The following is a 26,693-nucleotide window of genomic DNA, read 5'->3' on the forward strand; positions in this document are numbered from 1 at the left end:
TAGAATACAGAGTAACAGAGCTGGAAGGGACTTGGAGGTCTTCTAGTCCAACCCCCTGCTCAGGCAGGAAATACCATTTCAGACAAACGGCTGTTCAGTCTCTTCTTAAAAACTTCCAGTGTTGCAGCATTCACCGCTTCTGGAGGCAGGTGTTTCCACTGGTTAATTGTTCTCACTGTCAGGAAGTTTCTCCTTAGTTCTAGGTTGCTTCTCTCCTTGGTTAGTTTCCATCCGTTGCTTCTTGTCCTGCCTTCAGGGGCTTTGGAGAATAGCTTGACTGCCTCTTCTTTGGGGCAGCCCCTGAGATATTGGAACACTGTGATCCTGTCCCCCCCTCGTCCTTCTCTTCGTTAAACTACACATACCCAATTCCAGCAACCGTTCCCTGGAACTGTTTTAGCCTCCAGTCCCCCAATCATCTTTGTTGCTCTTCTCTGCACTCTTTCTAGAGTCTCAACATCTTTTTTACATCGTGGTGACCATAACTGGATGCAGGATTCCAAGTGTGGCCTTACCAAGGCCTTGTAAAGTGGTATTAACACTTCACGTGATCTTGATTCTGTCCCTCTGTTAATGCAGCCTAGCACTGTGTTGGCTTTTTTGGCAGCTGCAGCACACAGCTGGCTCATATTGAAGTGGTTGTTTACTAGGACTACGAGATCCCTCTCACAGTTACTACTATTGAGCAAGGTGCCACCTATACAACAACAACAACAAAAAGATTTTAATCCTGGCTTCCACCTTTTGAGATGCCAACTTTTGCATTTGAGCTGAAGGGGCCCTTTAAGACAGAGTCGAAACCTAAACCAGTGGTGGGGAGCATCAGAGATACTCCGGTTATATTTCTGGAGGCTTCAAGTAGCATGCGAGCCTCCCGTAGGGAAAGGACGCCGTCAGGTGCTTCTGGGTTTCTCCAGCTTTTTCCCACCACAGTTTCCTGCAAGGACACAGAGAAGGAGCTGCACCTTCACGAACGGCCGCCTTGAACCCTTGTCATGTCGAAGCACCTGGAATACACCTCCTACCCAAGAGATTGTCCCACCATGGAGAACTTGGAGAGGCAACTGATATGCCCCATCTGCTTGGAGATGTTCACCAAACCCGTGGTCATTCTCCCTTGTCAGCACAATCTCTGCCGGAAATGCGCCAATGACATTTTTCAGGTGAGTTGTGGGGGGGGGGTCGGGGAGAGAGAGAAACCTTTCAAAGCGGGTTATGGAAATGTTCCTCCGACGTGGAGCAGCTGACTCTCAGGATTGGGAGAGCTGAGTTGGGTCAACACTTTGGAGGAGTTGCTTAAGAGGCCTTCAGAGACTTCAAGGATCGCGGCGGATTGGGAGAACCAGGTGGACGGGATCGTATTGTATGTATTTTTTGTGGGTCGCAATAATTTTGCGTTTTTCAGAGGGTGGGGTGCAGTTGTCCTTTTTACAGATGACCTTAAGTCAACTTTAGACTTTGAATTTCACGTATTCCTACTTCGAAAAGGCAGGAAGCTAAAATCCAGCAGATCAGGAAAGGAAAAAAGGGTTCAGAGATTAAAGCTTGGGTTCTAGAAACGTTAGCAGAGCAAGGTCTCCCAACCGTAGCCTTTTTAAGATGTGTGGACTTCAACTCCCAGAATACCTCAGCCAGCAATGCTGGCTGAGGTATTCTGGGAGTTGAAATCCACATATCTTAAAAAGGCTAAAGTTCTGAAACTTTAGACTAGAGCAGGGGTAAGCAACCTTGGCTCTTTTATGACTCGTGGACTTCAACTCCCAGAATTCCTGAGACAGCATGGGGGAACTATGACCCCTTCATGACTTGCGGATTTCAACTCCCAGAATTCCTGAGCCAGTATGTGGGAACTATGGCCCCCTCATGACTTGTGGACTTCAACTCCCAGAATTCCTGAGCCAGCATGGGGGAACTATGGCCCCTTCATGACCAGTGGACTTCAACTCCCAGAATTCCTGAGACAGCATGGGGGAACTATGGCCCCTTCATGACTTGCGGACTTCAACTCCCAGAATTCCTGAGCCAGTATGTGGGAACTATGGCCCCCTCATGACTTGTGGACTTCAACTCCCAGAATTCCTGAGCCAGCATGGAGGAACTATGGCCCCTTCATGACTTGTGGACTTCAACTCCCAGAATTCCTGAGCCAACATGGCTCAGCTTGGAAACCTCTCCCTTTTCCCTCAGCGTAGCTGGCTCAGGAATTCTGGGAGTTGAAGTCCACGAGTCCTAAAAGAGCCAAGGTTGCCTGCCCCTGCTTTAGAGGAACTGCAAGGAATGCTGGGAAGGATTCTTTCGGAAAATAAATTACTCTGATATTAGAATCCAATTGGGAGGCAACACGATTGTGTTTTTTGCATTATGTTTTGGCAGCTTGAAGGTGAGTGGACAGATGAAGACCACAGCCCTTCAAAGGTCCAAGGTTGAGATACACTCAACCCCCAGGGCCAAAGTCTACTTATTTGCCATGTTTGATGCTTTCAGAAAACCTATTCTACATTTCCATATTTCTTGGAGCAGAGACCGCCTCATTTGTGGTCAAAAATACCCAAAGTGGCAGTCACAATCTTTCTATCCAAGCCCCACCCATTTTTTAAAAGGGGGCAGGGCTTTCCTGGTTTTGACCACCATCTTGACTTTTTTTTAACACACCCTTGACCTGCTTGGAGTAACAGGGACCTGTATTAGTGAATTCAGATCAGGAAAACCACAACATAGAGTGCCAGTTTGGCCTACTGGTTAAGGCACCAGACTAGAAAGCAGGAGCCTGTGAATTCTAGTTCTCCCTTAAACGTGAAAGCCGGCTGGGTGACTTTGGGCCAATCACCAGGAGACCGTGAGTTCTAGTCCCACCTTAGGCATGAAAGCCAGCTGGGGGACTTTGGGCCAATCACCAGGAGACCGTGAGTTCTAGTCCCGCCTTAGGCATGACAGCCAGCTGGGGGACTTTGGGCCAATCACCAGGAGACCGTGAGTTCTAGTCCCGCCTTAGGCATGAAAGCCGGCTGGGTGACTGTGGGCCAATCACCAGGAGACCGTGAGTTCTAGTCCCGCCTTAGGCATGACAGCCAGCTGGGGGACTTTGGGCCAATCACCAGGAGACTGTGAGTTCTAGTCCCGCCTTAGGCATGACAGCCAGCTGGGGGACTTTGGGCCAATCACCAGGAGACCGTGAGTTCTAGTCCCGCCTTAGGCATGAAAGCCGGCTGGGTGACTTTGGGCCAATCACCAGGAAAAGTTGAGTTCTAGTCCCGCCTTAGGCATGAATGTCAGCAGGGTGACTTCTGGACAGGTACCAGGAGACAGTAAGTTCTAGTCCTGCTTAAGGCAGAAAAGTCAGCTGGGTTGCTTTGGGCTAGTTTCTCCCTCCCTCCCTCTTTTCTCACCTTCTCTCTTTCTCTCCCCCTCTCTCCTCCCTGTCTCTCTCCCTCTCTCTCTTTCCCTCTTCTCACTCCCTCTCTCCCTCTCTCTCCTCCTCTCTTTTTCCCTTTCCCTTCCACTCTCCCTCTCTCTCTCCTCCTCTCTTTTTCCTCCCTCCCTCTCTCCCCGTCTCACCCTTTTTCCCTCTCCCTCCCTCCCTCTCTACTCCGTCTCCCCTCTCTTTTTCCCTCTCCCTCCCTCTCTCCATCTCACCCTCTCTTTTTCCCTCTCCTTCCCTCCGTCTCCCCCTGTCTCTCCCCCTCTCTTTTTCTCCCTCCCTCCCCTTATTTCTCCCCCTTTTTCCCTCTCCCTCCCTCCCTCTCTCCCCCATCTCTCCTCTCTTTTTCTCTTTCCCTCCCTCCCCATCTCTCCCCCCCTCTTTTCACTCTCCCTCCCTCTCTCCCCGTTTCTCCCCCTCTCTCTTTTTCTCTCTCCCTCCCTCCCTCCCTCTCATCTCCCTTTCTCTCCCCCTCTCTTTTTTCTCTCCCTCCCTCCCCCTGTCTCTCCCCCTCTCTCTTTTTCCCTCTCCTTCCCTCCTTCTCTCCCCCTTTTCTCTCTCCCTGTCCCTCTTCCCCTCCCCCTCGTCTCCTGCCTCTCTCTCTCTCTCTCTCCCTCTCTCTCTCTCTCTCTTTCTCTCTCTCTCTCTCAGGCCAGCCCACTTAGCAGGATTTAATTACTTGTTTGTTTATGAAAATTTATGTTGCTGCCCACTTGCTCTCAGGGACTCTGGGCTGCTTACCAAATAATAACAACAACAACAATAACCAACCCAAGATACACATGGTTGAAACAATAGCCTAAGAAAGCCAGGATGCAAATAAATAAACATCTGATTGAGACCTGCCACCAGTCGGGCCTTTTTTCTTCTGCAATATGTACCATCGAGATTTTTTCCAAGAGACATTTGTGGCACCAAGTCTACAATTCCTGAAGGTCGACGAATGCTTTCGTTCCTAGTCCTTTGTTTTCCCCTTGGGGATGACCGACACCTGCCTTTGCGCTATTGGATATCCCGCCTTGGCTCCAGTCGGTCGGTCGGTCGGTCTTCGGCGTTTGGATTCCTTGCAAAAATAATATGCTCTTTTGCTGGAGCGGATCTAGTTAGGCCCCTGCTAACCCCCTGGAGGGGTGTGCATTGAGCCATTGACCTTTGCAAGGCCTGGGCTGCAAAGAAGAAGGACATCTCTCAAATTCTGGAAGCGTTTGCTTTGCCCTGGTTTTGAAAGGCGAGACGGGGAGAGATTCACGGCAGGCTGGAGAAAGCATTCTACCGTGTTTCCCGAAAATAAGGACTACACCAACAATAAGCCCTAGCTTGATTTTGAGGAGAGGGCCTAATATAAGCCCTATCCCAAAAATAAGCCCTAGATTTGGGGTGAGGCATACAGCTCTCCTTGCTGACCCACTTCTTCTCCTGAGGCCTCTTCTGCAGCCAGGCCTGCCTTTCTCAGTCACAAGGCTTTCCGGAAGGCCTCTGCAGCCAAGAACCGAGCTATGGACTCAATCCGTAGCTCGGTTCTGCAAGACCTCAGCAGCGTAGCACCAAGCGATGGATTGAATCCATAGCTCTGTCCTCGACTGCTTAGACCTTCTGGAAAGGCCTGACTGCAAAACGCAGGCCCGACTGCAGCTGCAGAACTTCAGCTCCAGAAGAAGTGGACCAGCTGGGTGGCGCTGTCGGTGCCGGAGATGAGGTAAGCCCTATCCCAAAAATAAGCCCTAGTTTTGGGGCAAGGCACACACCTAAAAATCAAGCTAGGGTGGGGTGGTGGGGGTGTGGAGCTGTCCCACACACCCTGCACCTGCTTACCTTGCAGCCAGGCCTCTCCTCCCCTGGCCCACTTCTTCTCCTGAGGCCTCTTCAGCCAGGCCTGCCTTTCTCAGTCACAGGGCTTTCAGGAAGGCCTCTGCAGCCAAGACCCGAGCTATGGACTCAATCCATAGCTCGGTTCTGCAAGACCTCAGCAGCCTAGCACCAAGCGATGGATTGAATCCATAGCTCTGTCCTCGACTGCATAGACCTTCTGGAAAGGCCTGACTGCAAAACGCAGGCCCGACTGCAGCTGCAGAACTTCGGCTCCAGAAGACGTGGACCAGCTGGGTGGTGCTGTCGGTGCTGGAGATGAGGTAAACCCTACCCCAAAAATAAGCCCTAGTTATGGGGCAAGGCACACACCTAAATATCAAGCTAGGGCCGGGTGGTGGGGGTGTGGAGCTGTCCCACCCACCCTGCACCTGCTTACCTTGCAGTCAGGTCTCTCCTCCCATGGCCCACTTCTTCTCCTGAGGCCTCTTCTGCAGCCAGGCCTGCCTTTCTCAGTCACAGGGCTTTCAGGAGGGCCTCTGCAGCCAAGAACCGAGCTATGGACTCAATCCATAGCTCAGTTCTGCAAGACCTCAGCAGCCGAGCACCAAGCTTGGTATTTGGCTGCTTAGGCCTCCTGGAAAGGCCTGACTGCAAAATGCAGGCCCGAATGCAGCTGAAGAACTTCGGTTCCAGAAGAAGTGGACCAACAGGGCGGGGCTGTCAGTGCCGGAGGTGAGGTAAGGCCTACTCTGAAAATAAGTCCTGGTGCCTCTTTTGGAGGAAGAAAAAAAAAGACCTGGTTTTATTTTCGGGGAAACACGGTAACATTTGAGTTATGGAGAGCCAAAGCTTGCTAGTTTTCTGCTGTCGGAGCAACCAGGAAAGTGAGGGCTCTCTCTTTCCTCCAGTCTCTGTTTCTATATTTGGTGGCTGTTTTCACAAATATTGGCAACTTAACCTACCCAAATAGCCCACTGAAGATGCGGGGGGTTGGTGGGGAGTGGGTTCCTCACAAAACCCCACTACAAAGAAGTGAAACAGGTTGGATTTGCTTGGGATGAGATGTCTCAAGGTGAGCTCAGCTTGATCCCCTTCTGAAGACCTAAATTTCAAGTGGGGAATGATTGGGGGATTAGTCCAAAGGACTAAATAATATCTGATGCCCTTGAAACACACCCCAAGAGAGTGTCTGATTCCTTCCTCCCTCCCTCCCCCTTCCTCCCCTCCCTCCCTCTCTCCTTCCCCTCCCTCTCTCCCTCTCCCTCTCCTTCTCCTTCTTCTCATTCTCCTTCTTCTCTTTCCTCATTCCTTTCCCCTCCCCCTTCCTTCCTCCCTCCTTCCCTCCTCTTCCTCTTCCTGTCCTTCTCCAGTCCTTCTCCTTCCTCCCTCTGTCTCTTTCCTCATTCCTTTCCCCTTCCCCTTCCTCCCTGCTTCCCTCTTCCTCTTCCTCTCCTTCTCCAGCTCCTTCTACTTCTTCCTCCCTCCCCTCCTCCTCCTCCTCCTCCTCCTCCTCTCCCCCTCCTTCCCCTTTCCCCTTCCCCCTCCCGAAATGCCGCTTTAACCGACCAGACATTCTGATGGTTTCAACTGTGCTTGAGGCGCTCCACGGGGAACTAACTCTACAGGCTGCCAAGCTGCATCGAAGCGACCATTTACCTTCCCTATCGGGGTATTGATCCTCCCGGTCTCTTGCACCCCGCAGTCTCGAGGGACGACCCTGGGCTCTGCAGGGAGATTCCGCTGCCCATCCTGCCGTCACGAGGTTGTCCTGGACAGACACGGCATTTACGGCTTGCAACGGAATCTGCTGGTGGAGAACATCATCGATCTCTACAAGCAAGCGTCGGCAAGCGGACCAGAGAGGTTGGCTGCCTTCTCAGCTATTCTGGGGATCTTTCACCCTCACCCCCAAATGTGGGCGGACTCATTCATTCATTCATTCATTCATTCATTCATTCATTCATTCATTCATTCATTCATTCATCCATTCATTCATTCATTTACTTATTCATTCATTCATTCATTCATCCATCCATTCATTCATTTACTTATTCATTCATTCATTTATTCATTCATTCTTTCATTTAACTTCTTTGCCACCCCATCTCACCAAGGGGGTCATCATTCCAGCTTGCTGGATCCAGGTAGGCCCTTAAAAATTGGGGCAGCGGATTTGACCAAATACAGAATTCAAAGGGGATTTGGAAACCTTGGGGAGATCTATTCTTCCTCCCACCGTAGATTCTTTTCTCTTTTCCCCCCCCCTCCCCGAATATTTTTCTTTCTTCTCTAACAGACCTCTGTTAAAAAGCGAGCACGCGACTTGCGAAGAGCACGAGGAGGAAAGGATCAACATTTATTGCGTGACGTGCGCTGTTCCCACGTGCTCCCTGTGCAAGGTTTTCGGGGAACACAAGGAATGCGAAGTGGCTCCACTCTCGGACATCTGCACAAAGCGGAAGGTGGGCTTCAGCCTGCCGAGATAGGATAGGATAGAATAGGATAGGATAGGATAAGAAGAAGATAAGGTAAAGTAAGGTAGGATAGGATAGGATAGGATAGGATAGGATAGGATAGGATAGGATAGGATAGGATAGGATAGGATAGGATAGGATAGGATAGGATAGGGTGAGATGAGATAGGATAGGATAGGATAGGATAGGATAGGATAGGATAGGATAGGATAGGATAGGATAGGATAGGATAGGATAGGGTGAGATGAGATAGGATAGGATAGGATAGGATAGGATAGGATAGGATAGGATAGGATAGGATAGGATAGGATAGGATAGGATAGGATAGGGTGAGATGAGATAGGATAGGATAGGATAGGATAGGATAGGATAGGATAGGGTGAGATGATAGGATAGGATAGGATAGGATAGGATAGGATAGGATAGGATAGGATAGGATAGGATAGGGTGAGATGATAGGATAGGATAGGATAGGATAGGATAGGATAGGATAGGATAGGATAGGATAGGATAGGGTGAGATGAGATGATAGGATAGGATAGGATAGGATAGGATAGGATAGGATAGGATAGGGCAGGGGTCAGCAACCTGAAACAGTGAAAGAGCCAGTCGGAACCGGTTCCCTCACAAAAGGAAAAACTGGGAGCCGCAAAAAATGTGTGCACATGTGCGTACATGCGCGCATGCGCAGAACAGGGTTTGACTGAAGAGTGGAGCCAAGGCGAGATATGCACCTACCCTGCATATTTGAATTGATTGGTTGAACTTTTTTAGTCCCACTTTTTTTTTTGGACTGCACATGGCAGAGGACTGGGAGCCGCAAGAGATGGCTGAAAGAGCCGCATGCGGCTCCGGAGCCGCGGGTTGCAGACCTGTGGGATAGGGTGAGATGGGATGGGATAGGATAGGATAATTGTCTTCATCTTGTCATTAGAATAGGGGGCGGGGGGAGAGATGAGGCTTCGAATGGGCTAGTTAGAGAATCGAAATCTCTCCAGTTCTCTCCAGATGTTTGTTGAGGAAAAAGATCTATGGAAACTTTTCAAGGACATTCTAATCGCTGTGAAGAAGATAGCAGACGGTTCTCAAAACGGGAAGGTGTTTACATGAACTACGTAGACATCTGGGAGGTTTGGCTGGGAATGTCATATGCTTTGGTTAGAAGTCTTGGGATTTTAGAGTTAGTTTTTCTTCACCTATACCAAGTCGTGTCGTGTCGTGTCATGGAATGGAATGGAATAGAATAGAATAGAATAGAATAGAATAGAATAGAATAGAATAGAATAGAATAGAATAATAGAATAGAATAGAATAGAATAGAATAGAATAGAATAGAATAGAATAGAATAGAATAGAATAGAATAGAATAGAATAGAATAGAATAGAATAGAATAGAATAGAATAATAGAACAGAGTAGAGTAGAGTAGAGTAGAGTAGAATAAAATAGAATAGAGTAGAACAGAACAGAATGGAATAACAAAACAGAATATCTGGGTGATTTGGGGCCAATCACCAGGAGATGGAGAGCTCTAGTTCCGCCTTAGGCATGAAAGCCTGCTGGGCAACCTTGGGCCAGTCCTTTCTCAGCCCACCCCACTCCACAGGGTTGCTGTTGTGGGGAAAATGGTAAGAATAAGATGTTTGCCCCCTTGCCTTGTTTACAAGAAGATAATAAAGGTGGGGTGTGAATAAAATAAATACAAATCCTGACCACAAGGCCATGTGCTCCTCTCTAGGCGGAGCTGACTGATGGAATTGGGGCTCTTGTAGCAGCCAATGACAGGATCCAGACGTACCTGGAGGAACTGCAAAGCAAGGGCAGGAATGTTGAGGTAGGCCCTGATTCATCTTCCAGGTTTTTTTCCCTGAAAACCAGGAATGGCTTCCAGACTTCTTGACACCCCTCAAACATTTTCAGGGACTGCATTCACACAAGTTAATTAACTGGAATAGAGAAATACAGTCAGTCCTCAAGTTATGACCGTAAGATGGTGAGTTCTAGTCCCACCTTAAGGATGGAAGCCAGCTGGGTGACTTTGGTCCAATCGCCCAGAGACAGTGAGTTCTTAGTCCCGCCTTAAGGATGGAAGCCGGCTGGGTGACTTTGGGCCAATCACCCAGAGGCGGTGAGTTCTAGTCCCACCTTAAGGATGGGAGCCGGCTGGGTGACTTTGGGCCAATCACCCGGAGGTGGTGAGTTCTAGTCCCACCTTAAGGATGGGAGCCGGCTGGGTGACTTTGGGCCAATCACCTGGAGACGGTGAGTTTTAGTCCTGCCTTAAGGATGGATTTATCCTCCAGGAATTAAAATCTATCATGTATTTTTAAAAGTATGCTAACTCTTTTGGTTAGAAAGCCATCCAGGCTGACAAATTTTTTAAAAAGTACATTCAGAAGGACGACTAGCAAGAAACTCCACCGTTTTTAACCAGGGGTTAGACCGCAAATGTGTGTAGTGGGCACCTTCACAAAATGGCCACATTTTGACATCCCCAAAGTGTATTGTTGGGCAAACACAGCCTCAGTAACCAACCATAGTTTAAAGTTTTATTATTATTTTTTTAACAGAGTTCAATAATAATTATTCAACAAAAGCGTGTTGTCTGAGTATCTTATTCAGTAATACAAATTAAATTCCTAATCCCTAAATCTTTTCTCTAACCATTGATAAAATAGGCCCCAAGTTTGAAAATACTCTGTTTCTTCTTTTTCTTTCAAACTTAAAGTAAGTCTGTCCATTTCCACACAGTCTAATATTGTTTTGATTATTTCTTTTTCTGGTGGCATTTCTTCATTCCTCCAATATTATTGTGCAAATATAATTCTCGCCACTGTTATCACGTGCAGAATCAAATACGTACTTTGCTTATCAAGTTTTTCTGGCCTTATACCTAGTCAAAAAAAATATTCAGGTTTATAGTCTATGTGTCTAACATTTTTTTCTAACCATGTGAGGATTATTGTCCAATGTCTCCTTGCTTTAACACATGTCGAACACGTGATAATAAGTTACCTGGTTTGTGTTTGCATTTCCAACATTTCTCTGACATGTTTTCAAACATTTTTGCTCATCTTGTTGGTGGCAAATGGCTTATTAGACCATCTCACCTAGATGTGCTGCATGGTTCTTCCTTCTTGAACAGGCAAATTGCAAAGCTCAGAAGCAGGCCCTGTGTGAGAAGTTTGACCGGATGGGGGCTATTTTGGAAGAGCGGAGAAAGATCATGCTGCAACGGGTCACTTATGAACAGGAGCGCAAGACCCAGCATCTGAAAGGGCTGAGCAAAATTTGCAGTGACCACATCGAATCTTCTTCCAAGCTGGTGGACACAGCCCTGCAATCCATGGAGGAGCCTCAGATGTCCGTTTTTGTTCAGGTAAGGGCCCTGAAACCAGCAAAATGTAACATATATAAAAGGTATCCTCGACTTAACAACCATAATTAGGACCAGCAATTCCAAAGGTGGTTTTTTTTCCAGGAGGCAACTGGATTTTCTTGTTTTTCTTTGAAGACGTCTCGCTTCTCACCCAAGAAGCTTCTTCAGGTTCTGACCGGATGGTGGGGAACGGAAGGATTTATACTCCTTGCAGACAGCTGGTCATTTGCCTTCTTTCAGAAAGGCGCAAGCTGTTGGGGATGAGTCTGTGCGGTCTGCATCTCAAACTGCAAATGGCTCTTGTAGTCTGCAGCGTTTTCTGGAAATCCATTCCAGAAATCCAAGTTTGAGATGCAGACAACACGAACTCATCCCCAACATCTTATGCTTGTCTTCAACGGAGAAGGGGCACAGGACAGAAAAACATTCCCTGCAGCCAAGAAGGCTCTACACCAGGGGTCTTCAAACTTGGCCCTTTTATGACTTGTGGACTTCAACTTCCAGAATTCCTCAGCCAACATGTCTGACTCGGGGTTTCTGGGAGTTGAAGTCCACAAGTCATAAAAGGGCCAAGTTTGAAGACCCCTGCTCTACACCCATTTGCACATCTGAGGACACAGATAAACCTCCAGGTGGCCTCAATGACTTTCTAAAACAGGGGTCTTCAATTTTTAGCCCTTTGATGACTTGTGGACTTCAACTCCCAAAATTCCCCAGCCAACATGTCTGACTCGGGGTTTCTGGGAGTTGAAGTTCACAGGTCATAAAGTTGCCCACCCTTCTAAAAGAAAGCCTGGTAGAATTTCAAGCACTGTCACAAAATGGCTGCCCTACTAGTTATACAGTAACAGTAAAGATGCTTCTAAGCTAAGCTTAACTCTGGTGACTTCAAAGATATATCTGGGTAAAGTTGATTATTTGGGGGAATCACATGACCCAGGGACGCTGCAACCATCATAATATGAATCAGTTGCCAAACATCCGGATTTTTTATTACGTGAGCAGGGGCATGCTGCAACGGTCGTAAGTGTGAAATACGGTCATAAATCACTTTTTTCAGCGCTGTTGTAACTTTGGACGGTCGTAGACTAACCTGTATCTTTTCTCATGATGATGTTTTTCATATTGATCTTTTGTCTATTTGTTCCCCAATATATCAGAATGCCAAAGTTCTCATCCAAAGGTGAGTAGGATTTACTCTCTTACAATATCCATACCTTTGGGAATTGAAAATAAAAATAAAAATCAAAGGTTTCCACCTGTAACTTCATCCCTCTTCCTTGCAGGATTGTGGAGATGAGCCACAGCTGCCAAGCAGAAGTCCTAGAGCCAGGATATGACAACATGGAACACTACACAGTGGATTTCAATGCCGAGGAACGAATCCTGTATCAACTGGATTTCATTAAAGGTCATAGAATCACGGAATCATTGGTTTGGAAGGGACCCTGGAGATCTTCTGGTCCAGGGGTCTTCAGACTTGGCCCTTTTGTGACTTGTGTTGTATGTAGTATGTTTTAGGTGTTTGTCATGTATGTGTCTCACTTTGAGAGCGGGCAACTAAATTTCATTTTTGATGTGCGCCATTGTGCCCACAGTAAAAAAATGACAATAAACATTATCTTATCTTTATGACTTGTGGACTTCAACTCCCAGAATTCCTCTGCCAGGCACGCTGGCTGAGGAATTCTGGGAGTTGAAGTCCACAAGTCATAAAAAGGCCAAGTTTGAAGGCCCCTGGGCTAGATTCACACAGCTTGCTGAAGTAAAACCAGCTACTCCTCCAGTCATGACCTCAAGGGCCCCCAGAATTTCCATTTGCTAAGCAGGACGCTTGTTAAGCAAGTTGTGCCAGATTTTACGGCCTTTTTTGCCATGGGGGTGGATCTTATCGCTGCAGTTGCTAAATGAATCGTGCGGTCATTAAGTGGATCTGTCTTTGCCCATTGGCTTTGCTCAGTGGTGAGATAGCCTTTCAGGCATTCAAAATGAACATTAAGAAGGTCTAAACCACTTCAACATTTCATCCAAAGCACCAGAAGGGCAGGAGAAGAAGCAACGGATGGAAACTAACCAAAGAGAGAAGCAACCTGGAAGTAGCGTTCTTCTTTCCAAAAGACAACTGGGACTTTCTTGGGTGGTTGTTGTTGTTGTTGTTGTTTTTCTTTGAAAATGTTTCGCTTCTCATCCAAGAAGCTTTTTCAGTTCTTCAGAACTGAAGAAGCTTCTTGGATGTAAAGCGAGACCTTTTCCGAGAAAACAAACAAACAAACACAAGAAAGTCCCAGTTGCCTTTTTGGAAAAGGGCCTTTGGGATGTTGATGTTCATCCCACCAACATCTGTCTTTGTTCTAGTTGAAGACCCTGAATTGGCGGCTGAAGAAGAAGGGGGCTGTGGGGAATCAGAAGACACTTTAGGAGAGGCCGAACCAGAAGGTGGCGAGAGGGAAGAGGACCTCCAAGACTCTTTTGCCCTTGGGAAGGAAGACCCATGGCAAGGACTATCTCCTCTGGTGAACGGGACTCGGAATGGTACTGCTGTTGGGGCAGGAGCGTCAACCCCAGAGGCCACAGAATCTCTGCTTGAAACTAGCCAAGAAAGCAATCTATGGGCCACCCAGCAGGTAAGATCCAGATCCCGATCTCCTGATCCAGAAGTCCCACTCAAAAAGCTGGAAGCAATCTGTGCCAACTCCACCCACTCTTGGTTCTTCCTCTCTCGTCTTCTTTCTTTTTCTACTCTTCTACTTTTCCCATTGCCAAATTTAATTTTTAGGCGATGTTTCTCAGTTCTCCCTCTCCCGGTTTGTTCACTTGAGGAGCAAGCCTTATTCCACTCTCCCCGGCTTTGCTCAGAACACCAGCTTGAACGTCATGTTAGTGGGCACCACTAAGAAGGATTTATAGAAACTGGAAGAGGTTTAACGGAGGGGGATAGGGGTGATCAGGGGGCTAGAAACTTAAGTTTTAGAAGAGAGGTTTGAAGGAAGGAGACAGTTTTGACCCTGAGAATAGAAGACTGAAGGAAAACATGATTGCCTTCTCTCTCTCTCTCTCTCTCTCTCTCTCTCTCTCTCTCTCTCTCTCTCTCTCTCTCTCTCTCTCTCTCTGTGTGTGTGTGTGTGTGTGTGTGTGCATACACACCCATTCACCCATCCATCCATCCCTCCAACCCTTCAACCATCCATCCCTGCATCCCTCCCTCCAACCCTCCATCCATGCATCCATCCATCCATCCATCCATCCATCCAAACATACATAGATTCAATTAATCCTATTCAACTATCCATTCATTCATCCATCAGTTCAACCCTCCCTCCTTCCATCCAACCAACCAACCCTCGCTCCATCCCTGCATCCATCCCTCCCTCCCTCTATCCATCCAAACATACATATTCTTTCACCCTATTCAACTATCCATTCATTCATCCATCAATTCAACCCTCCCTCCATCCAACCATCCATTCATCCCTCCAACCCTCCATCCATCCATCCAAACATACATAGATTCATTCATCCTATTCAACTATCCATTCATTCAACCATCCATCAATTCAACCCTCCATCCATCCATCCATTCATCCCTTCAATCCTCCCTGCCTCCCTGCCTGCCTCCCTCCATTCATCTATTCAAACGTACATAGATTCATTCATCCTATTCAACTATCCATTCATTCATCCATCAATTCAACCCTCCATCCATCCAGCCAACCAACCAACCAACCCTCCATCCATCCAAACAAGGAAACAAGCAAACAAGCAAACAACTGTCTACTACGTTTATATGGCCATCCATGACCATGAGCCATGGTGGTGCAGTGGTTAGAATGCAGTACTGCAGTACTGTTATCCCCCGTAGATAGGGCCCACAACTTGGGCGTCCTCCTGGACTCACGGCTCAGTTTGGAAGATCATATAGGAGCCGTGGCCAGGGGGGCTTTTGCCCAGGTTCACCTGGTGCGCCAGTTGCGGCCCTATCTGGACCAAGACGCCCTACGTACAGTCACTCATGCACTTGTGACCTCCCGGATAGACTACTGCAATGTTCTCTACATGGGGCTGCCCTTGAGGACCACTCGGAGGCTTCAGCTGGTGCAGAATGCAGCCGCGCGAGTTGTGATGGGGGTTTCCCGATACTCCCATGTAACGCCTCTTCTCCGCGAGCTGCATTGGCTTCCAGTTGCCCTCCGGGTGAGATTCAAGGTGCTGGTGATGACCTATAAAGCCCTAAGTGGCATGGGTCCGGATTATCTTAGGGAGCACCTGCTGCCAGCATCCACTTCCCATCGTCCTGTGCGCTCCCACAGGAAGGGCCTCCTCATGGTGCCGCCGGCAAGGGAGTGCCGGCTGGTGGCTCCCAGGGGGAGAGCGTTCTCTGTGGGCACGCCTGCCCTTTGGAATCAGCTGCCTGTAGATATCACAACGTTCTCAAATCCAAGATTTTGTTGAATATCCAGATTTACACTCCTTTTTTGTCTTCTGGATATGCATATATTTTAGACCCAGCTGGATGGAGAACTCCAGGTGATTGACGCCACTTCGCCATCACCTCTGCCTGAGGGTGACCTAGCAGATAATGTGGCTGGAGATGATTTCAGCACCATGGAGAGCTCAGCAGAGAACGAAGAGGGTGGACACGGATTGGCATCAACTACCAGCCAGGTTTGGTGTCATTTTAATAATAAATAATAATAATAAAGTTGGAAGGGACTTGGAGATCATCTAGTCCAACCCCCTGCTCAGGCAGGAAACCCTATACCATATCAGACAAATGGCTGTCCAATCTTTTCTTAAAAACCTCCAGTGTTGGAGCATTCACAGCTTCTGGAGGCAAGTTGTTCCACTGATTAATTGTCAGGAAGTTTCTCCTTAGTTCTAGGCTGCTTCTCTCTTTGGTTAGTTTCCATCCGTTGCTGCTTTGGTTAGTTTCCATCCGTTGCTGCTTGTCCTGCCTTCAGGAGCTTTGAAGAACAGCTTACCTCCCTCTTCTTTGGGGCAGCCCCTGAGAGATTGGAAGACTGCTATTAAACTTGTTGTTGTTAGTTGCGAAGTCGTGTCCGACCCATCGCGACCCCATGGACAACGTTCCTCCAGGCCTTCCTGTCCTCTACCATCTTCTGGAGTCCATCTAGGCTCACGCCTCCTTCTTCAGTGACTCCATCCAGCCACCTCATTCTCTGTCGTCCCCTTCTTCTCTTGCCCTCAATCTTTCCCAGCATTAGGCTCTTCTCCAGTGAGTCCTTCCTTCTCATTAGGTGGCCAAAGTATTTGAGTTTTAGCTTCAGGATCTGGCCTTCTAAAGAGCAGTCAGGGTTGATCTCCTCTAGGACTGACCGGTTTGATCGCCTTGCAGTCCAAGGGACTCGCAGGAGTCTTCTCCAGCACCATAGTTCAAAGGCCTCAATTCTTTGGCGCTCAGCCTTTCTTACGGTCCAGCTTTCACTGCCATACATTGCAACTGGGAAGACCATAGCCTTGACTATACGCACTTTTGTTGACAGGGTGATGTCTCTGCTTTTTAGTGTGCTGTCTAGATTTGCCATGGCTTTCCTCCCTAGGAACAAGCGTCTTTTAATTTCTTGGCTACAGTCCCCATCTGCAGTGATCTTGGAGCCCAGGAAAATAAAATCTGTCACTACCTCCATTTCTTCCCCATCTATTTGCCAGGAACTGAGAGGGCCGGATGCCATGATCTTGGTTTTCTTAATGTTTAGTTTCAACCCAAGTTTTGCACTCTCCTTCTTCACCCGCAACAAGAGGCTCTTTAGTTCTTCTTCACTATTAAACTAGACATACCCAATTCCTACAACCGTTCCTTATATATTTTAGCCTCCAGTCCCCTGATCGTCTTCGTTGCTCTTCTCTGCCCTCTTTTTAGAGTCTCAACATCTTTTTTACATCGTGGTGCCAAAACTGGATGCAGTATTAGCCATTGAGATTCCTCTGAGCATTTGGATGAAGTCAGATAAACACACACACACAAACACACACACACACACACACACACACAAAGCTTGCTGGGACCTGTGAAAAATTGTATGCATTTTTAAAATATTGATTTACAGCAAAGGTAATCCCAAAGGTGCTTTTTCAAAAGGCAACTGGACTTTCTTGTTGTTTTTCCTTGAAAACTTTTCGCTTCTCACCCAAGACGTTTCTGAGAGAGATGAGAAGCAAAATGTTTTCAAGGAAAAACCAAAACAAACCAAGCTCCTTTGGGACCACCATGATTATGAATCTCCATATAGACATACAATAATAATAATAATAATAATAATAATAATAATAATAATAATAATAATAATAATAATAATAATAATAATAATGATGATGATGATGATGATGATGATGATGATGATGATGATGATGATGATGATGATGATGATGTTGATGTTGATGTTGGAAGGGACCTTGGAGGTCATCTATTCCAACCCTCTGCTCAAGCAGGATCCCTATATCTTTTTAGAAAAACGGTTGTCCAATGAAAAGAGGAGGAGTTACTTAGTTTTGAGAAAGAAGAGAACCCAGGAACTTCAAAATTTCTTTTATCTCATAAAATTTCTTATATAGATCAAAATAGAGTCAGTTTGGTTTAATGGTTAGGGCACCAGACCATGAGTTCTAGTCCTGCCTTAAGCATGAAAGTCGACTGGATGTCTCTAGGCCAATCAGCAAAAGATGCTGAGCTCTAGGCCCGCCTTAGGCATGAAAGCTGGCTGGGTGACTTTGGGCCAATCACCAGGAAGCAGTGAGTTCTAGTCCCGCCTTAGGCATGAAAGCCAGGTAGGTGACTTTGGGCCAATCACCAGGAAACAGTGGGTTCTAGTCCCGCCTTAGGCATGAAAGCCGGCTGAGTGACTTTGGGCCAATCACCAGGAAGCAGTTACTCCCGCCTTAGGCATGAAAGACAGCTAGGTGACTTTAGGCCAATCACCAGGAAACAGTGGGTTCTAGTCCTGCCTTAGGCTGACCTTGGGGCCAATCACCAGGAAGCAGTGAGTTCTAGTCCCGCCTTAGGCATTAGTGACCTTCAGCCAGTTCCTCTCTCTCAGCTTAGCCCACTTTACAAGGTTGTTGTTGTGGGAAAACTAGAAGGAGGAACATGTCTTGCCACCTTCAATTATTTGTAAAAATAATAATGGCGGGATGTAAATAAAATAACTAAATTAGGAAAATTAGGAAAAAACAACAACACCCTGTCTTGATGCAGGGTTTGGTATAAGATCTGACAGAGATAAACTGAAAGATTTTTTTTATAAAAAACCCAGCTACACAGGGATTTCAGAATGCTCTTTATTGGTGTGGGTAGGGAATTATAACAGAAATCTTAAAAGCCTACAACATACATTAAAGGCAAGCAGAGCTTTGATCACATCATATGACTTTTTAACACTATACCCTGAGGACACACAACCCCCCACCCCCACTTTCCCGCTGTCATCCCAAAGCAGCTGGAGAGATCTGTGTAGAGTTGGTTGCAATGAGTCATTAGGATGAGTAATGAAGGCTATCGGCCATGAATTAACCAGGCTCTCTTCTGAAGCCGTAGGTTTATTAATACATCTTCTTCTACACGATAGCAGCCCTCCAGTATTTGAGGGGCTGCCGCAATGGGGAGGGAATCAACTGATTTTCCAAAGCACCAGAAGGCAGGACAAGAAACAACGGATGGAAAACAACCAAGGCGAGAAGCAGGAGAATTAAGGAAAATTAAGGAGAAACTTCCTAACAGTGAGAACAATTAACCAGTGGAACTGCTTGCCTCCAGACGTTGTGGGCGCTCCATCACTGGAGGTTTTTAAGAAGAGACCGGACAACCATTTGTCTGAAATGGTACAGAGTCCCCTGATCAGGAGTCTGGAGGCTAAAACATAATGAAGAACGGTTGCAGGAATTGGGTATGTCTAGTCTAATGTCTAGTCTAATGCCAAACTAGCAGTTCGAAAGCACGTAAAAAAATGCAAGTAGAAAAATAGGGACCACTACGGTGGGAAGGTAACAGCGTTCCGTGCGCCTTTGGCGTCTAGTCATGCCGGCCACATGACCACGGAGACGTCCTCGGACAAGCGCTGGCTCTTCGGCTTTGAAACGGAGATGAGCACCGGCCCCTAGAGTTGGAAATGACTAGTATGCATGTGCGGGGGAAACTTTACCTTTACCTTAGTCTAATGAAGATAAGGACGAGGGGGGACATGATAGCAGTGTTCCAATATCTCAGGGGTTGCCCCAAAGAAGAGGGAGTCAAGCTATTCTCCAAAGCACCTGAAAGCAGGACAAGAAGCAACGGATGGAAACTGATCAACGAGAGAAGCAACCTGGAACTAAGGAGAAACTTCCTGACAGTTGGAACAATTAACCAGTGGAACTACCTGCCCTAGAAGTGGTCAATGCTCCAACACTGGAAGTTTTAAAGAAGGGACTAAACAGCCATTTGTCTGAAATGGTATAAGGTTTTCTGCCTGAGCAGCGGGCTAGACTGGAAGACCTCCAGGGTCCCTTCCAATTGTGTTGTCCTGTTACTCTGTTATTGCCACACAATTTTATGGCATCAGGGTTATGTTTGAGTCTGTGATTTCTTGTGGACAGAATCCTAGGAAGAATCTTTGAATCTTGCTCTAGGGCAGGGGTAGGCAACCTTGGCTCTTTTATGACTCATGGACTTCAACTCCCAGAATTCCTGAGACAGCATGACTCAGCATGGAAACCTCTCCCTTTCCCCTCAGCATGGCTGGCTCAGGAATTCTGGGAGTTGAGGTCCATGAGTCACAAAAGAGACAAGGTTGCCTACCCCTGCTCTAGGGTTACAGTCACACAACAGACTTCATGATGAGTAAATATCTGTATTACATGTATATGAATTTTCTGGGCTCACAGAAGGCATTCAAACGAACAGGCTGTGTTCATACCGTGCCCTAAGATAGGGGTCCCCAATTTATGGGCTGTAGCCCACTATTCCCCTTCATGGATTACTGCCTTGTCGTGGCGAAGGGGCTTGCGTAATTCAATGAAGCTATGAGCTATGCCGTGCAGGGCCACCCAAGACGGAAAGGTCATAGCAGAGAGTTCTGACAAAACGTGATCCACTGGAGAAGGAAATGGCAAACCACTCCAGTATCTTTGCCATGAAAACCCTATGGACAGTACCAAAAGGCAAAACGATATGACGCTGGAAGATGAGCCCCTCAGGTCGGAAGGCGTCCAATATGCTACTGGGGAAGAGCAGAGGGCTAGTACTAGTAGCGCCAGAAAGAATGAAGCGACTGGGCCAAAGCCGAAAGGACGCTCAGCTGTGGATGTGTCTGGTGGTGAAAGGAAAGTCCGATGCTGTAAAGATTTTTTCTCCATAGGAACCTGGAATGTAAGATCCATGAATCAAGGAAAGCTGGACATGGTCAAACAAGAGATGACAAGACTAAACATCGACATCTTAGGTATCAGCGAACTAAAATGGACAGGAATGGGTGAATTTAATTCAGATGACCATCAGGTATACTACTGCGGGCAAGAATCCCTCAGAAGAAATGGAGTAGCCTTCATAGTCAATAAAAAAGTAGGAAAAGCAATACTGGGATACAATCCTCAAAATGACAGAATGATCTCAGTTCAAATCCAAGGCAAACCATTCAATATCACAGTAGTCCAAGTCTATGCCCCAACCACCAGTGCTGAAGAGGATGAAATTGACCGGTTCTATGAAGCCCTACAGCACCTTATAGAACTAACACCCAAAAATGATGTCCTTATCATCATGGGGGATTGGAATGCTAAAGTAGGAAGCCAAAAGATAACCGGAATAACAGGCAGGTTTGGCCTTGGAGTACAAAATGAAGCAGGGCACAGGCTGATAGAATTTTGTCAAGAGAATACGATGGTCATAGCAAACACTCTTTTCCAACAACCCAAGAGACGGCTTTACACATGGACATCACCAGACGGTCAACACAGAAATCAGATTGACTATATGCTCTGCAGCCAAAGATGGAGAAGCTCTATACAGTCAGTAAAAACAAGACCAGGAGCTGACTGTGGCTCAGACCATGAGCTTCTTGTTGCAAAGTTTAGGCTTAAATTAAAGAAAGTAGGGAAAAGCGCTAGGCCAGTCAGGTATGAGTTAAATCATATCCCTGTTCAATATACAGTAGAGGTGACAAATAGATTTAAGGAATTAGATCTGATAGACAGAGTGCCTGAAGAACTATGGACAGAGGTTCGCAACATTGTACAACAGGTAGCAACCAAAACCATCCCAAAGAAAAAGAAATGCAAGAAAGCAAAATGGCTGTCTGAGGAAGCTTTGCAAATAGCTGAGGAAAGGAGGGAAGCGAAAGGCAAGGGAGAAAAAGAAAGATATGCCCAATTAAATGCAGAATTCCAAAGAATAGCTAGAAGAGATAAGAATGCCTTCTTAAATGAACAATGCAAAGAAATAGAAGAAAACAATAGAATAGGGAGGACCAGAGATCTTTTCAAGAAAATTGGAGAGATGAAAGGAATGTTTCATGCAAAAATGGGCATGATAAAGGACCAAAATGGCAGGGACCTAACAGAGGCAGAAGAGATTAAGAAGAGGTGGCAAAATTACACAGAAGAACTATACAGGAATGAGCTTAACATCCCTGACAATCACAATGAGGTGGTCACTGACCTCGAGCCAGACATCCTAGAATGTGAAGTGAAGTGGGCCTTAGAAAAGCTGAGCAACAACAAAGCTAGTGGAGGTGACAGTATTCCAGCTGAGCTATTCAAAATCTTAAAAGACGATGCAGTAAAAGTGCTACACTCAATTTGCCAGCAAATTTGGAAAACTCAACAGTGGCCACAGGATTGGAAAAGATCAGTTTACATTCCAATTCCAAAGAAAGGCAGTGCCAAAGAATGTTCAAACTATCGCACCATTGCACTCATTTCTCATGCTAGTAAAGTTATGCTTAAAATTCTACAAGCTAGACTCCAGCAGTATGTGGATCGAGAACTACCAGAAGTACAGGCAGGATTTCGAAGAGGCAGAGGAACTAGAGATCAAATTGCTAACATACGCTGGATCATGGAAAAAGCTAGAGAGTTCCAGAAAAACATCTACTTCTGCTTCATTGACTATGCTAAAGCCTTTGATTGTGTGGATCATAACAAACTGTGGCAAGTCCTTAAAGAGATGGGCATACCAGACCATCTTATTTGTCTCTTGAGAAACCTATATGCGGGCCAAGAAGCAACAGTGAGAACTGGACACGGAACCACTGATTGGTTCAAAATTGGGAAAGGAGTCCGGCAAGGCTGTATACTGTCGCCTTGCCTATTTAATTTATATGCAGAGCACATCATGAGAAAGGCAGGGCTAGATGAATCAAAAGTTGGAATTAAGATTGCCGGAAGAAACATCAACAACCTAAGATATGCAGATGATACCACTCTAATGGCAGAAAGTGAAGAGGAACTAAAGAGCCTCTTGTTGCGAGTGAAGAAGGAGAGTGCAAAAGTTGGGTTGAAACTTAACATTAAGAAAACCAAGATCATGGCATCCGGCCCTCTCAATTCCTGGCAAATAGATGGGGAAGAAATGGAGGTAGTGACAGATTTTATTTTCCTGGGCTCCAAGATCACTGCAGATGGGGACTGTAGCCAAGAAATTAAAAGACGCTTGCTCCTGGGGAGGAAAGCCATGGCAAATCTAGACAGCACACTAAAAAGCAGAGACATCACCCTGTCAACAAAAGTGCGTATAGTCAAGGCTATGGTCTTCCCAGTTGCAATGTATGGCAGTGAAAGCTGGACCATAAGAAAGGCTGAGCGCCAAAGAATTGAGGCCTTTGAACTATGGTGCTGGAGAAGACTCTTGCGAGTCCCTTGGACTGCAAGGCGATCAAACCGGTCAGTCCTAGAGGAGATCAACCCTGACTGCTCTTTAGAAGGCCAGATCCTGAAGCTCAAACTCAAATACTTTGGCCACCTAATGAGAAGGAAGGACTCACTGGAGAAGAGCCTAATGCTGGGAAAGATTGAGGGCAAGAGAAGAAGGGGACGACAGAGAATGAGGTGGCTGGATGGAGTCACTGAAGCAGTAGGTGTGAGCTTAAATGGACTCCAGAAGATGGTAGAGGACAGGAAGGCCTGGAGGAACATTGTCCATAGGGTCGCGATGGGTCGGACACGACTTCGCAACTAACAACAACAAAGCCCACTATTGGACTATGCCCAATTTGCAACCAGGCCGGGTGAGTGGCAGGCTGGCTCACATGTGCAGAGCCCCCTCGCAAGAGCGGCGCCCCGAAGTCTTCTCTCTTGGGTGAGTGGAGCTGTGCATGTGCTCACCCTGCCTGTTTAGCCTCTCTCCCCCCTCCCCCCCCACTAGCTGGACCACCAAGCCTCTTCTGATGCTCCCAGAAGCAGACCAGTGAGAGCCGAGGCTGACTGGAATGAGAGCGGCCTGCTCAGCTTCATTGACATTTCATTCCCGCACTAGGTAACACCATCAGTGCAAATGGCCTTACTAGCACCGATGATGCTACCTAGTTGGGTAATGAAACCTCTGCAAGCCAACAACTAACTCAAGAGAGCATCCAGGACTCCACAGCCATCGTCCTCTTCCTCCTCCCTTCCTCCTTCGCTCCGCAAACCCCACTCCCTTCTAGCACTGATGACGTTGCCTAGTTGGGTCATGAAACATCTACAGGAAAAGCAACCTCAGAGAGCACCAAGGAACCCACACACACACACGGTTCAACCTTGAGCTACAAATGTTCTCTTCCGTCAGGAAGCTTAGTTGTGCGAACTTAAGTCTGGAGCTTCTCGTCTCCATCTTTACGTAGGGAAGCCATTCTTGACTCGCCCCAGCCTTTCCATCTTTTTCAGGCTTCTGACTCCAGTAGCGCAGCTGACCGATGGAGAAGTGAGGACTTCGCGGAACCTCTTCTTAGCAGCTCCTTCAATCCTACGCTTTGGCTCCACGATTAAGACAAGTTGGCGGAAGAGCAGCATGCTTCTCTTGGTTCCGTGTTGAACACTTTTTTTCCCCCTGCTGTTGCAAGCATCCGAATTTCCAGCAGAGTTTGGGACATCATCATCATCCGGTCAAATTTTCCTACAGGAAGACAAGAAGCTCTGTGGCAAGAGATGACGGGTTGTCCTTGACTTACAACCACAATTGAGAGCCCAACATTTCTGTTGCTAAGCAAGACATTGGGTAAGTGAATTTTGCCCCGTTTCACAAACTTCCTTCCCACAGTTCTTAAGGGAATCACTGCAGTTGTTAAGTCAGTAAGGTGGTCGTTAAGCGAATGCGGCTTAAGCACTGACTTTGCTTCTCAGAAGGTCGCAAAAGGGGAGGGGCTGTCACATGACCCCGGGATGTGGCAACCGTCATAAATATGAACCAGTGTCTGAATGTTGGTCATATGACCATGGGGATGCTGCAACGGTCATAAGTGTGAAAAAAAGGCTGATCAGTCACCTTTTCCCGTGCCACTGTAACTTTGAATGGTCACTAAACCAATGGTTGTAAGTCAAGGACCTCCCGTACAGATTTTGAACTACGGTGTAATTAGAAAATGAAGTATATTTAAGAGTTATTTTTATGGCCTGGTAGAATTTCAAGCGTTGTCACAAAACGGCTGCCCTACTAGTTATAAAAATAAAGGTGCTTCTGAGGAAAGAAAAATCAGGTCCGGTTCCAAGCTGGGAATAAAAAATGGAGGATGGCTGCTTAGGAAAAATGGTTGCAGTTTATCGATGAGCAGAGCCAGCAACAGGGTGCAGTTCTGGGACAGCTGACTAATTGATTTGATGAGCACAAAGATTTCTATACAGTTTTGCAGCATTCTGTAACTGGAGGCTTGCTTTGTGTGCTTTTGTTATCCAGTTCGTTTAGCTCGTTTCACAAAGGTTAGCAACGGGTCTAAAGTGCTGGCTTCCTTGAGTTTTAATCTGGTCAAATAGATGCCATTATTTTATTTTATTTTATTTTATTTTATTTTATTTTATTTTATTTTATTATTTTATTTTATTTTATTTTATTTTATTTATTTTATTTTATTTTATTTTATTTTATTTTATTTTATTTTATTTTATTTTATTTATTAACGAGTTTTACAAAAAATAATAATGATGCCATTATTTTTTAATCCCCTTATCTGTAGTCTGTCTATTTCTTTTAGCAAGCTCTCTTTGGGAATCCACTTTTGGCAATAGCCAGGGGGTTTCATGAGTGAAACCTTGTTTCTCATATTTTTCCCCCTGAGTTTTATTCTTGTGATTTGGGATGGGAGGGGGCATAGTAAAAGGAATTGGGGAGGAGGCGCATTCTTACCACACTTCTAAGCTAAGCACCGCTCTGACTTTAAAGATAAATCCAGGCAGAGTTGGCTATTTTGGGGCTACGCCATAGAAGCGATTTTCCCCCCATTTTTCAGGGATCTTTTTAACGACTTCCCAACTGTCGATGCTGGTGTGGTGGGTAGATCTATCCACGCCACACGAAGAGCAGGACTACCCTTTATTCCGAGAAGCTAAAATAACCAAATCTTGCACATTCAGATGTGTTCTGACTCTCAAATAAACCATGCAGCATCGAGTGCACGAAACGCCGGTCCTTAAGCAGAAGTTGTACATGATCGGCAGTCCTTGACTTAAAACCACAACTGAGCCCAACCTTTCTGTGGCTAAGCAAGGCAGTTGTTAGTTAAGCTGTGCCCCAATTTATGACCTTTTTGGCACAGTGAGTGCTAAGTGAATCACTACAATTACGGTGATTTGGGGAATTTTGGGGTTGTTATGAAAAATCTGGTTTCTTCCATTGACGATGCTTGTTGGAAGCCGGTTGGGAAAGTCACATATGGTGATTTAGTGACAGTCACTAAATGAATGTTGTAAGTCGAGGATTACCTGTACTAATTTATTGTTAAAGCCTCTGCGCAGGAATCTTCTCAGACTAACAGCATCTGGTTAGTACTTAGATAAGGGTCAATAGCATTCAAGGAGAATTGGACCTCATTCTTTTGTGACTACATAAGGATTCTAAGCTGATGCCTCTTTTGACTCCTCCTCCCGGTTCTGCCAATCCTCCTCCTACAGGAAGACACTTGTCCTAAGAGCTTCTAAATATTATCAGAATATTTTCATATTCTGAATATTATCTTCTCGGAACTTTCCCAGAAATGTTTCATCCCTCTTTGCCTAGAGGACAGTTCTTGCATATGGGTAGTCCTCGACTTATGACCAAAGCAAGACAGTTTTAAAACCTTTCTTGCCACAGCCACTAAGTGAATCACTGGAGCTGTTAACGTTAATTGTCAACTGAATCTGGCTCCCCCGTTGACTTTCCTTGTTGGAAGGTCACGAAAGGGGATCCTTTTATGACCCTGGGACCATCGTAAATATGAGTCAGTGGCCAAGCATCCATAAGTGTGAAAAACATAAGTCATTTTTTTCAATGCCGTTGTAACTTCGAGCGGTCCCTAAATGAATCGTTGTAAGTCGAGGACCTCCTGTATTTATGCTGATCAATAGCCTGTGCTCCCTCTCTCAGAGATGCTTCAAGCTGGGATCCTGCCCTGAACAAGGGGTTGGACTTAGTAATCTGAATCAGTGTTTCTCAACCTTGTCAACTTTTAAGATGTATG

General features: G+C 46.3%; 1 protein-coding gene across 1 annotated transcript; it reads left to right on the forward strand.

Annotated features, from left to right (window-relative positions):
• The first annotated feature begins 892 nt into the window (after positions 1 to 892).
• On the forward strand, positions 893 to 25,481 carry LOC308665664 (tripartite motif-containing protein 54-like). Its single transcript, XM_081323791.1, has 10 exons — positions 893 to 1,163; positions 6,930 to 7,090; positions 7,524 to 7,689; positions 9,439 to 9,534; positions 10,846 to 11,079; positions 12,240 to 12,262; positions 12,366 to 12,490; positions 13,435 to 13,703; positions 15,580 to 15,741; positions 23,929 to 25,481. Exons 1-10 carry the CDS (start codon positions 996 to 998, stop codon positions 24,028 to 24,030), a joined length of 1,506 nt encoding a protein of 501 aa, XP_081179917.1. The 5' UTR covers positions 893 to 995; the 3' UTR covers positions 24,031 to 25,481.
• Positions 25,482 to 26,693: the final 1,212 nt, after the last annotated feature.

The sequence above is a fragment of the Vipera berus genome, assembly GCF_964194415.1.
Source record: "Vipera berus genome assembly, chromosome: 3".
Classification (NCBI taxonomy): domain Eukaryota; kingdom Metazoa; phylum Chordata; class Lepidosauria; order Squamata; family Viperidae; genus Vipera; species Vipera berus.

Excerpts from the sequence above, each read along its gene's own strand:
- LOC308665664 (XM_081323791.1), top strand. The coding sequence starts at position 996 with ATGTCGAAGCACCTGGAATACACCTCCTACCCAAGAGATTGTCCCACC. Across the intron at positions 11,080-12,239 it reads AGATGTCCGTTTTTGTTCAG|AATGCCAAAGTTCTCATCCA; the intron begins GTAAGGGCCCTG and ends CCAATATATCAG. Across the intron at positions 12,263-12,365 it reads GCCAAAGTTCTCATCCAAAG|GATTGTGGAGATGAGCCACA; the intron begins GTGAGTAGGATT and ends TCTTCCTTGCAG.